Raw genomic sequence first — 13,361 nt, 5'->3', positions numbered from 1 at the left:
CTTCGCTTTTTAGATTTTCACCCTCTAAGCCGCCTCCATTCACGTCGTCGTTCGTTTAGTTGCGCGCATGCAACGACCGCGACGAAGCCGACGCGTGATTCGCTCCTCGGCCTCCTACTGCGAGCGCCGAGATCGTGGCGCGAATAAAGAAAGCGGATGAACAAAGGCGAGAGGGACTCGATAATCGGTGCGCTCGCTCGCGAGAACCGCGAAATTAGTATTGTCGGATTGAGTTTCGTTTTAAAATTCCAGGTTTTTTTAAAGCGCATTTTCAATTCAAATGCACATTTAGCTCTGGTCAAATAAACGAGATTAAAATATGACGCACGGGTGCTAAAAAAAGTTTTTAAAAGGTTAGTATGTAATTTAAAATACTTTACTTTAAATTTTGCATACATATTTAGAAGCTAACTTTTATTTTCTGCATAATGCGATGGCGACGAAAGCGAGCGAGTATTATAATCTGCACTCTCGCATCCGCAAATGTCGCGGCATAAATCTGCCCGCGTATATTCAGATTCCGCATTATTATACGTGATTAAATTTAGGTAATTCTCGCGAATCAGGCGTAATTCCGCGCGAGTACAGCCGGTGTAATTATATTCGGATCGACATTCTACGCGCGATCACGCATTTTGCGTCCCCCGATAAAATTGTCGGCCGAAGATTTATAGGCCGCTCTCGAAACGCGCTCGACTTGCCCTCCCTCTCCTCTCTCTTCTTCCCCCTCACCCTCCCGCCCCCCCCCCCTCTTATCGATACAATATTACGGATGATCGAGAGGGTGGCAACTGTTGCAATTAAATGCTTAATTGGACCGACATACTGGAGCTCCGGTGATTGCCGTCTCCGAACACCTGCTACGGTTGCCGGCTGATTTAATACCGTTGAAGAATCAGCGCCGAAGTTTTACAACACTTTTAATGCGACTTTTTTTCCCCTCCCCCGTTCTCCCTTCGATTAAAATATTCATGTCGCCCGAGACGACGGAGATTAAGCGACCGACTTCTTGCATAATTGTCACTTTAATTGTGCGTTATTAATTGACCACCGGTTTGGCGGTGAACGATACGGATAACGCGGTGTTTCACAACACTGTCGCGCGTTATAAACTCGTGAGAAGCGTTGTAACAAATCTGACATGCGATCGCGTTCACTTAAAGGCCCCAATGTTCCACGCGCGTCAGTCCCTTATCGAGAGTAATAGCGCGGCCGCTATTATCCCGCCGCATGACCGCAATCGCACGGTGAAAATGAAGCGCTGAAAGGAGGGAAACCGTGGGCTTTGTTCGGGCCGCGCCGGAGCGTCTAATTATTGCGTCGCTCGCCGCGCCGTTTCCACCGTCCGAGAGCGCCCTAGGTCTCGGTGGCGAGAGCGGGACGAGTCGAGCCGGGAGGAAGGGTAATCTCGTTGCGTGCAATCGCGTGTCGTGTTCGCGGAACGTGGAAACGTGCGAGGAGGCTTTAATTAACTCGATTAAGACGTTAAGCGCTTATTCTGTCGGGTAACGCGATTCCTCGCCCGAGCAGAACTTCTTTCCGCCGCTCGATCCGACTCGGGCGTTCCAACGCTTTCCGATCGCCGCCAATTCTCCGCGTCGAAGCTTCTTGTTAACGCGCGCTTCTTGCCCCGCCGCTCTTGCAGCCGCACGAACGTATCTGCTCTCGCCGCGACGATTATCGCGAATCCGTCGTTTATGCAAATACGACTGAAATTGTTGATACCGCGGTTTTCATTAAGAATAATCATGTTACGCAAAATACAACGCGATCAATTAGCGCCACGTATACTCTCGTACGTGCAAATTATAGGTGAATGCGCATAAATTAGTGTCCCTTTCAGCGCGCGTATCCGCGATTTCATATCGAGAATGAGCTAATTATTGACGAAGTTTGATGGAAATTCCGCAGTTTCGATATTACGGCCTGCCCCGCGCGAAAGAATAATACGACAAGACGGTAATTCCTACTCTTTAATCTTAATCGATCGTCATGTGCGATCGACGACTATGCCGTAACGATCGATCTTGATTCATACTTAATCGCGACTGTGAATTTCACTTAAATATAGGTAAGGACAATTACAGTCAGGAGTGGTAAGCGCCGAGTAGCAATTACGAGCAAATCCGGCAGCTGTGTGCCCGACATACGAGCCGATTTCGTCGAAATGAATTTGTTAAAATGAAAGTTTCGCTGTGTATTACAGATTCGGCCGGAACTTTGATTGTGCGCCCGGTGTTGTTTATGTATCCGCGCGTTCTTTACATCGTAGCCTTCGAGTGAGCGAGCACGAAGCGCTCGAATGTAAATAGTTTTTGTCACCGAATGGTACTTTGCGCACAATAAAATCTATACACAAAATCATATTTTTATGTGTATATTTAGCTGGCGCGAGTTCGCGGAAGATAGATGCCTTTATTATGAAAATGCTATTCAACTGAACTTTTAAGTAATACAAGTGTACGGAATTTTTTACAACACTGAGAACACGAGTACAAAGAAAGCAAGTATGCAGAGGAGATCTGAAATGATTATGTCGAGTCACAACACCGTACGAAACGTTGCTTCACAAGATGCATATCTGGGAAGCTGAGAAGATGGAGACATTCTAGAATCTCTGCTCTGAAATTCGAAGCGCCGATAATTCGTATACGTTGACGCAGCACCGACGTTCCCTAAATTCGCTGCCGTTACTCACAGGACTACCAACATCTCAAAGTAAACAAATTTGAAGACTTACGGATGCGGTGGGGCGTGGAAAGCCGCGGCCGCGGCAGCGGCGGCTGCCGCCGCGTGATGTTCCCAAGCCGGATGCGGCGGCGGCGGCGGTCCGTGATGCGGATGAAACGGCGGCGGAGGCGCCGGATGGGGATGCGGATGGAAGGCCGCGTGGAAGGCCGAGTGCGGATGATGCGGCGGCGGCGGCGGCGGCGGCAGCAACGAGAATGCCTCCTGATAAGCGACCTCCTTCTCCGGCATCTTGCCGACGGCCGCTGTCGCCGCGGCGGCGGCGGCTGCGGCTGCTGCTGCTAAGGCCAGCTGTCGCGCCACAAAGTTACCACCCTCTTCTTCCAGGATCAAGACAAATCGGCTGTTTTGATGCCCTTATGTTTGCGGCACCGATGACAACAACGACGGGTGAACATAATCCGTTCGCTGAGAAGCCACAGCACGTGTTCTCCGAGGAAAACTCACAAATTAACGCGTTATTGTGATCGCACTTCGTCTGTCCTTCGCTGAATAAATAATCGAGATAGATCGAGGACGTCTCGCAAGATACACTCTTTCAATTCTGCAAGCTTAAAATTTTTATCCCCGGTGAAAATCGAACAGGAAATTCGAGTCGTGTTTGTCGACCAGTTCGTCGGCACCGGAAAATCCCGCTGAGTTTGTATCGGCGTGAAACAAGCACGTTTCTTAAGAACAATCGGCTCTCTGATGTCACGGTCGATTGTTGAAGTGTTCACGGTCGTCGTGCGTTTGTTCCCTCGAGATCCTGCCTGCGCTCATCCTTCGAGATGGTTGTTCGCCGACGGATCCGAATTGTCCGTACAATAGATTCCGTACGAGAGACTCCTTTCACTGGCCGTCGGCTGAATCCGGTGACTCACACTGTTCGTTAAATCCATGCGGGTCAAGCTCGATTGGTCACTAAATATCGCAGTGCGTACCGCGCGAAGTCACGACACGTATATTATCGCCGCGCGAACGAGCCCGTCGGCAACCGAGATCTAGCGGTTGCGATCGATCGCGATTAATGTGCCGCGACGCCCGCCGCTCGCGCGAATCGAGAGCACGTTCACCGTCGGCGAAGGGAGTCGGATTGTTTCCGACGTGGCGCGTCAAACGTCCCCCGCGGTTGCATTCCTCACTGCCACCCTCGACGTGCGAGCGCATTCGAGCATCGCGATCACCGCTCGCCGACCGGCAAGTAACGACGCGCGACACTTGATTCTACTCCGCGATCGTAGCACGCTGACATTAGGTATCAGCGGCCGTGTCTAGACGAACGATCCGTTCGTCCTGTGTAGAAAATCACGCGTGGTAAACTTGCGGAAAGGCACAAGTCCGCGTACGTATATGCGGGCCCTGTCACGGTGCTTGTACTTTGGCGGATATGGCGGTACTGAAACTCCACCACCACCGCCATCATCACCACCACCACGTCCGCTATGGCCATAAAGAGGGAGCACGGCCGAGAAGGAGAGAGGTCGGGCGTGTGGCGATGCGGCTACGGTTGTGCGCTGTCGGGTAGGCGTGCGACAGAGAGGCGGCGAAGACGCGCGGAGGAAAATTCGACATAAGAACGAGGAAGACGAACGGACGCTTCTGGCGTCGGGCAGGAGGGAGGGAAAGGCAAGGGAGAGAAAGAGAGGAAGAAAGCTTGCGGGAAAGAGGTGAGAGATGTTGAGAGAGGACGCGGGAGAGAAAGAGAGGCGGATCAATCGGGAATGGTGGGAAGGATTGCGAGGAGAGAGGGAGCATGCGGCCGGGACGAAAGCCGAAAAGAGACGACGATGGCGGAACGAGGAGAGAGAATGCGTGTCAGCTCGACAACTCAACTAGCACCAGCCGGCCCTGACTCCCACTCCTCGGCCCTTTCCGATCTTTCGTCTCGTTCCCGCGCGACTGCGAAGGGAAGAAGCGCGTGGGTGTGTCGGAGAAAGACGGCTCTTTCTCCCTTTCTCTTTCTCTCTTTTCCACGAATAATCACCTCTAAATGCGAGTCAGTACCATTGTGTAGCTGTGATAATTAAGGGCACTGCGTGTAGCTCTAACTTGAAAGTTATTTTATAGCAGTAAGATTCTTTCAAGCCTTGCTGGAGTTTCTATTTTAAAGCACAATATTTTACCAAAAATGCCAATTTTACGCTCATGAAAAGTTTTTCAAAGCATAGTAATAGCCGTTATAAAATCGTGTTTCCGTCATAATGTCTTTCAAAGCACTCAATTTCCGGTTGTTTAACTCGAATTTTTCCGGATGTTTCGTTTTTTTCTTTAGAAAGTCTTGTTTTAGAACGATGGCTGAACGTTTTCTCGCAGGCAAACTAGTCGGAGAAAAATCTGGTCACCCGACGGCAAGGATTTCATCCGCCCACCCGTCAGCATATCGTGCCTGTCTTCGCATTTTCGTCCCTTTGGTTTCGTGTTCCCGCGCAGCACGTGTGAGACAAGCGAGGATCTTGTGGCAGGGTGCGCCTCGCATCTCATCAGCTCTTGTAACAACCTATTTTCCCCGAGATTAATGAGCGTACCATTTCGAGAAATCGTTTACGATACTAGCCGGCTTTATTACGACATGAATGTCTTTCCTTCGACAGTAGCGCGTAATGCTTCTCCTTTCTCGTACAACTCGTTTGAATTTATTGGAGCTTTTCTAATACAAAACTAGCTGCCACTCAATCATCTGATAATCAACATGGTATCGCATATTTAACATATATCTATAACTAATTTTTAATTAATTTGTTGCCCCAATAAAAAAATGCAAAATAATGCATCGCAACGGCGAATAATCATTTCCAAACCGTGAGAATGGAATTATTAAAAATAACGCGTAGCGTCCGAAACACATAGATCTCGAATGAGAGATTCCGCGACAATGAAGCGCCACGATAATCGTCGTTGGGAAAGGGCTGAAGTGCATAGAGAGCCATTAACTAGCCGTCGGCTCGTTGTGGCTGTCCTCTTCAGCCTGCTGGTCGTTTGCCTCCCTCCCTGCCCTCCCACCCTTTGACACGTCCGTGTAATTCTCCGGCCGCGAAGACCCTCCTCATCAGGCGCGAACCCGCGTTACATACATGTCCGCCGACAAACACCCGTGACTACTCATTATTTTGTTGATTTTGCTGGGGCGCCGCCGTCGCTTCCTCCGGGATTCCGTTTCGCGGGACCTAATTATCGTCAAACGATCTGCCGATCTACCGGGCTTTTAAGTATATTCGCTTGGCCTTGCTCGTTCTTGCGAACAAGCGCTAATCATTGGCTTTCCGCGATCGACACCAATGGTTTCCCTTCATAATGTTAATATGCACATAGCGTGAACTGATACTTCATCGCTCGCTCCGATATTTATCACTTTTATTTCAACATTTATTTCTCAAATGTTAAAAAAAATCTTAAAAAATTCATTCACAAAAATTCGGAATTTGTAGTCCACCCTGATTTGCATTCATTTTATTTCGCATTGATTTGTATATCTATCGTCCAAGTACAAATACAAATAGCAAGAAGTTAGGAAATGACGGTTCGCGCGATCGAGCTGCTAAGACATTAGTTCGTTCGCCGCGAAACGTGTACTTTGGGATATCGCGCGACAGGCGTGACTTCCTGTCTCCTTCCCGCCGCCGTGTCCGATCGATACGTTTTGTCGACTTTTTGAATCGTCGTGGTCGACGCCGCCGGCTATTTAGATGTGGCGAGGAGAACCGGACAAGAAATAGAATTGTCAAAGCCGAGAGCGCTTTGTACGGCCGGCCGGAGTGAATGGACCGTGCGGTCGTTAAAATCGACAGAGTGCCGATATGCGAGTGCGGCTACGTCCAATCGATCCGTCTTACAGGACTGCTCCTGAGAGAACGCGGCAAAAAGTGGTTACCTCGCTTCATGGTAGTCGTGTTATCCAGTGTAAACAAAAAGGTACGCGTGTTACATGCACTATGCGAAGTACAGCCGAGCCGGCAACAACGCCGCGCTCGTTACGATCGCGCGGCGCATAAGAGGATCTCCTTCCGTTTCTTCCCGCCTTGGATCTCCTTTTGCGCGAGAGCCTCCAATTCGCCGCTTCGGTTTTCATCTTTTTCCACGCCTTGACTATTACCCGGCAACGATAGCGTTACCGATGTTATTATTAGCCCGTATTGATGCAATATCCGCGCCGCTCAAGAAACGTTTGCAAATTTCGCCGCGAGATATTTTTCCGTCAATTCACTCTGGGATTAATCGAATAATTAGAGTGAATAGTCCCTCACCGTATTTTACAAGAGACGCAAGATACCTTAAAAATTTGCAAATTATGCGAGTGGAATTAAAGGAGTCAGTGATCGGAGCATCGAAAATTTTTGACTCGCAGTAATGCGAGCGGAGCAACAAAACAAAGCAATGATATCTCGTAGCATCTCAATCTCGTTATTCGCATCTCGATTCGTTCGGAAGGCGTCCTAGCAGTAAGATGCAGTAAGATGTTGAATGCTGACTGTAGAAAGGGAAGACTGGAACCCTTTAGCATCCGCGTAGTGGGAGAGTGGGCCGAGCCAATGATGGGACTGCTCATGGGGGACCTCATCGGGTACCTGTTGGTCAGGTGTACCCCACTCTCGCTGCATCTTTCCTCTCGTACTTTCCCACTCTCTCTTTCGTCAACGTTTCCCGATCTCCTTCCTCTCGCTCGACCTTTTGCGTCGCACTTACCCCAACTGTGAGCACCGTAGGATTTTGCAAATTATTCTCTGAAATTGCCATTGATCTTCCAGCATTCTGCTGTAAAATATTTAACTGTCAAACAAAATTATATCAATATATTCGGTTCTTCGAATAATTTTCGGAAATATTCATTGTCAGAAAATAACGACCTTGTTTTACAGACACCCGCCGCGCTTTTCTTTTTGTTTCTGATGTAATAAATTTTCGATAAAACTGCCAAGAACATGGCAGACAAAAGAAAAGTAAGTCGCAAAATTTCGCATTTTTGTAATTCCTCTCATTGTTCTCTCTGTTACGATTGGTTGATTTATTTGGTGTTCAATGAATAATTGCATCATTTTTTTACGTGTTTTAGATTTGGTTTAAAAATCATTTTTAACAATATGTTGCACATCACAGCTATTCATTTTACTAATATTTAACGATATTACAAATATAGATTTCTCGGTATTTTCTAAAAAAGGAAGAGAAATAAAAAATACACAAAAAAACGGAATACATTAAGTAATTTATTATAACAATGATTCTTGATTATTATAACGAATCTGAAAGATCCTTACTCGACACTCGACAGTCGGATTATTTTACGGCTTACATTTTCTGTGAGCCATCGGTTTTACAAAGGTGAAACCATGAATAAAATTGAATAATAAGATGAATAATCACGATCGAATACAGCCATTGTCGACACACGCGTCGGGATCATTTGCAATCTCGTAGATTCGTTAGGGTCGGAAACGAGGAAAGCGGAATGCGTTTCAACGTGGACCACGCGTGCCTTCGGCCTGACTTAACGACAGAAGGCGAGGGCCGTAAAGAAGTGGCAGCTTTTACGCGGGAAACGTAACAGGAGCGGCCGAGAGGCTGTGATTCGTGACTTCCCAGAAAACCGATGAGGCCCCGTTGCCTTGCGGGGCCCGTTTTCGAGCCCCCCGTGGTTCTAGCTCATTAACCGGCACCCACCCTCCATCCCCCTACTACCTCATCATCCTCTTCTGCACGTCGTTGGCGTGACGGCCGGGCTCACGAACGTGCGTGCGTGCCTACGTGCACGCCTGTGTCTGTATATATGCGCACATCAGGTAAGAAAGAAGCCGCCTGTGCCGACACGCGGGGCGCTAGGCGTTGGGTCAGTTAGTTATCGGGGACGAGGGACGGGTACGAATAGAAAAAGAAAGCTGAGATTTCGTAGCGAGATGTTGAAGATGAAGAGGGACCGCGGGTGAAGACCGATTCGTAGGAGGAAGAAACGGGGTACGCGGGCGAGCATCCTCGTTCTCTCGACGCCCCGAGCCAACGAGCGATCCTCTCGTCGCTTCAAACCGGTGTGCGTCCGTCTGACGAGATAATTTGTTCCTCGTTTCCTGGGATTTCGTGAGTCGGAGACTCTCGATACACGGAGAGAGAGGTAGGAGCGCGGCGACGGCGGCGGCACGACGCAACGCGGCGGTGGGGCTCTCGAAAAAAAAGGATCTTCACGAAACGAGCCGTCGATGTACGTTTCGCACAACGGCGGCGCCTCTTTTATTATTACAGGGCCTCGCCGACACTTGGGCGTGGGAAAACGACAGGAGCATTCTACTGCCGTTTTCGATCGCTGTCAAAGCATCGAATCGAGACAAGTCGGTTATCGAAATGACGCGCATTCGACATGACGTTCCGCGCGCGCTTCCGACAACGCACGAAGACTTTATTAAACGCCAATTGCAATCCGTCTCTCTCGCTGAAGGCAATTGATGACGCTTTCCTCTGATCTTGAAATCTTTTTAAATATTTCGCAATGTCGTGAAAAGGAAATATTTTTTAAAAGACGCTCAATCCGACTGTCGACAAAAGAGCTAAATATTTCTCGACGAATGCGGTCGGGAAAGAAGAAGAGGACGGCGCAGAAAGAAGGGAAGAGAGACGAACCCCGGGAACATCAGAGCAAAGCTGGCGCGAGGCAGACAGGCTGGTCCGTTCGCCACCCGGGGGCGCCCCAAGGTGGCCGATGCTCGCACGCCGGGCCCAAAAGGAGGACGGAGCGAACGGGCCGTCGTTGGAGGAATGAAGAGGCAAAGAGAGCCGAGGAGTCTCGGAGAAACATGGTGGCCTCGCCCCACGCGAAGACCTCCCGAAGATGCAGCCCGAGAGCCGCGCTTACTCTTCTCGACAAGGCTGCCGACATCTTCGATAAAACTCTCGCGCACGCTTCTGCTCAGAAATTCAACGAGCGCCAGCGCAAGGATTAATCAATCGTTTCGACGCCGGCCGGGATAATTACTGCAATAATTACTGTATCAATTTTAACTTTAAACGATATTTATTTAGAGCGTTCTTATGAATCGGAGACTAAAAAGGATGTAATATAGGAGTGGACGAGAGGCGAAGGTGTCCCTAATTACGGCTTAAAAAGCGAAACGTCAAGTCGATATACGAGAAATTGCCGGATTCGTCTTGGTCGATCGCGGATTATCCTTCTTAGGGACCGAGAAATACACCTGTCCCTTATTTATGTATCCTTCCTACGCTCGCTCATATCGGCATCTTTGTGGAGGCACCGGAGGCCTCCGTCCGCAAGCATCATCGGGATCCTATCTCCCGTCGGACCTCTAACCGCAGGCCTAATCTCATCCTTATTTCACGTCCGCGATATCTTCTTCTCGTGTTTACTCGCTCCTAAGGCGGTGCTGGCGACGCGGCTAATTTCCATGTTCCTCGTGGAATCACCGTGAATTACGTTCGCCGGATAAAATCATTAATACGCCGGCCGATGGATATCTTTATTCATCACTCGTGCGCGCCGCGCGCTTTTAATCTTCCCGCTAAGATCCGCGGCGCTCGTAAAGCGCGCAAGTATTCGCCCCGCGTCGGCGAAGAAAGCGGATTACGCAATTATCCACTTCGCGCGAGCGCGACTTGTCCTTGGCTGATCGTCAGCGCCGCATAAATATCAGGTATTACGAGGTTGTCACGCGTCGAAATTCGAACCGACGCGCTCCGCCGCTGCAGGCTGTTCCTCGCGGGCAGCTGGGAAAGGGTGGCAGCGCGGGAGGAAGGGGGGGGGGGAAGGTGAGGTAGTGTGGAAGAGACCTTAATCTCGTGGTGAACGGCGCAGGGCCCCCACCGCGTGCGTATGTCCTCTAATCATGGCTGGGAAGGCCGCCGCGGCTCGGGATAGAGACGTTCCACGGCCTAATTGCTATATATATGCCAAAAGGGGTTGGGGGGAGGGGCCCGGTCGGTCTCGGTCGGTTATGCCGGGACCCACGGTGTTATTAAACCCTCGGGGCCCCTTCGCTCCACCTCCGTCACGGGGAAACGCTCGGTGGGGCCCGTCAGCGAGGCCCGAATATCCGGCATGCTCGAAAAACTCAACGCGTCGTGAGTAGCCGCTCGCGCGCCCGCGCAAGAGCGAGCGAGAGAGAGAGAGAGAGAGCGAAAGAGATGAAGCGGAGAATTCGCTTTGAGTTAACGCCGAATAATTACTGCATCGTGATTTACAAAATCAAGCGGTCGCACAGTTACTCCCGTGTCTCGGCCAGCCGACAGTCCGGTTCTGCAATTTTTCTCGCGCACGTAATTTTACGTTCTTCTGCACACCGCGTTTTTCGACGTTCCCCAATCGCAACGAAATCGGACGAGAATTCAAGCTATGCGAACCGCATCGGTTCGCATATGCCGATTATTAACGCCGAAATCTCCAACAACGGTTTTTTTTACCGCTGTACATTAATTAGGAGGACGCATGGCATACGTAATTACGGAATCGGATTATTTACTGCCTGCGATGGATGTTAACCGAAGCCAAACAGCTCGAAGGCCGTAACGTTTTTTCCAGTAAACTAAGATAACTAATGACCCATGATATATAACATCATCTCCTATTTCTTTCTCTCTCCTTCCCGTCGTTTTCTCGGTAGATGCCGCGGGTGTAACAGGTTTCGCCTCGGATTCTCGGCTCGTATCCAAAGAAGTGTCGCGCGTCGAGGAAAGTCGGTAATAAACTTATAATAGGTCTATCCGCCAGATTTACTGCCGCATTTACCAGATTTCTCTCCCTCCACGTCCGCTTATAGCTCACGTTCCTCACTCTTGTCCCACGTCTGTTCTTTTTCCTCGTTTCCCGAAAGCACAGAGATACCGACTATGTCGAAGAAGAAAAAGGATCGCCGGCCGAGGAAAGATCTGCGCCGAAAAGTCGACGGGGGGCGTCGACCTTGCGCGCCGCTCCAGTTTCACATCCTGCGCGCCGCTCCGCGCGGCAATGTATCACGATTTACGGCGGCAGCGGACGTTTTCCAAGACACTTTCGGTCTCCCCCGAAGCTCGGAGTCGCAAGAAAGACGCTGGCGGTTCTCCCGCCTATCTGCTCGGCCGATCTGCACGGGTGGAAGTTGAGATATGTCCGCGCGAGAGAGGCTCTCTATCTTTCTTTTTTTTCTGTATCCTGTTGCGTCTCTTTGAGAAAAAGAAAGAGAGAAAGAGAGAGAGAAACTACGTCGGCGAAGGGCACCCGAAACGGACAGGGAACGACCGAGAGCGAGAACTTACCACCGAGGTGTCGAGAGTTAGTAGCCTGCTCCCAAGTGAGATTCCGAGATAAGATCGCTTACGAATTAGCGAGGAGCCAAAGTCTCGGTGAGAAGCCTCGGAGAAACCTGACGAAGTTTACACTCCGTTCGGTTCGCATACGTCGCCGTGAAATTTTCGACGCTCCCGTGATAGTCGCGGATAAGCTCGCCGGAGGAGCAAGACGAAGAAGAACGCGTTTGCGTTTATGGCAAGTTCAAACGGCTTTGCCTATTTTCCTAGAAGCCGAAGGATCTTCCTTAGTTATTGCGCGACGATTACTCGCGCAAAAGGAGCTCCGCGAGACGGAACGCAGAGTCTCTCACTCTCTTCCACCCGTTTCGCGATGGAGACGGAGAACGCGAAGAAGGAAGAGGCCGCTGGCGCTCTCGACGGTGGAAGCGAGAGCAGCCATCGTAGTCAATTTCTTGTTGGCTTCATGGCGAATCAGAGAGGCCGCGGAGAGAGAGCCCGAGCCTGATCGGGGCCGCCTCATTGTTTTTCCACGGTGAGGCCCCTAGCCGAGCTTTATGAGCGTTGAACAGGCCCCATGACGCTCAGGAGCGTAAGAAGCCGCCGTAGGGGACTTTCGCAAGTCACCCCGTGAGAGCCCTTTGTTCCTTGTTTGCTCTATCTGCCGTCGCTTCTTACTGCAGCGGGTTTACAACGATGACGATGACGGCGACGACAACGACGACTACGACGACGACGACGGCGAACGACGGCGACGACGACGACGACGATCGGGACGAGAAAAACCAAAATTGATTCTTCTTTGCTTCTCGCCTTCGCCGCTACCTGCCGCCTTCCCTCTACCTATACCCATCGTCGACACGATCATTACGTGCGCGAGGCGGACCGCTAATACACCGGAAAGTTGGGCAACCCGGCGCAGCCTCGCCGATGAAGATGAATTATGACGTTGGGGGTCTGCGGTTGATTCCCTATTGGCGGCGCTTCCATCCCTCATTTCGCCAACTTCTCCACGCTCTCTCGTCCTTCCTTGTCCTGCTTGCGAACTCGATATCGTAATTATTGTCCCGCACCTTGTAGTAGCAAAAGGATCTTCACGCTACTTGCCGTCGCGCTTTATGATCGACTCATCTCATATTATCTCATACACGGAAAAAAAGAATTTTGCTATCACTGCGAAATCGTATTGCATATCAGATGTGATGAAATTTTCCTACTATATTTATTTGTTCGTTGCTGCTGCAATAAAACAAGTAAAAGTATCGCTGCTAATACAAATAGCAGTTTGCAGATTTAGCAAAATTATTTTCAGAAAATAAAATATGTATATGAACGCTTTCCAACAATTGTCAGAAATTTACATATTTATCTAGCATCTTCACACAGAAACGAATGAATGAAATTAATACTCGAAT

At 49.9% G+C, this 13,361-nt stretch overlaps 1 protein-coding gene and 1 long non-coding RNA gene across 3 annotated transcripts in view; one reads left to right on the top strand and one right to left on the bottom strand.

The window, feature by feature from the left end:
* The window catches only part of ci (cubitus interruptus), a 75,326-nt gene extending 70,475 nt beyond the window's left edge, over positions 1-4,851 (bottom strand). Inside the window, exon 1 of one of the 2 annotated variants that reach the window (XM_067353479.1) lies at positions 2,741-4,851. In XM_067353479.1, coding sequence (XP_067209580.1) covers positions 2,741-2,979 — 239 coding nt within the window. In that variant the 5' untranslated portion in view covers positions 2,980-4,851. The remainder of the gene's footprint in view (positions 1-2,740) is intronic. The other variant, XM_012366523.2, reaches the window with a different exon arrangement.
* LOC136999454 (uncharacterized) overlaps positions 1-13,361 on the top strand; it is a 147,278-nt gene that overhangs the window by 65,051 nt on the left and 68,866 nt on the right. The gene's annotated exons all lie outside the window — the stretch shown is intronic.

This window comes from Linepithema humile, chromosome 4, assembly GCF_040581485.1.
Source record: "Linepithema humile isolate Giens D197 chromosome 4, Lhum_UNIL_v1.0, whole genome shotgun sequence".
NCBI lineage: Eukaryota > Metazoa > Arthropoda > Insecta > Hymenoptera > Formicidae > Linepithema > Linepithema humile.
Note: the sequence above shows the minus strand (reverse complement) of the source record. Positions and strands in the feature narration are given on the sequence as shown.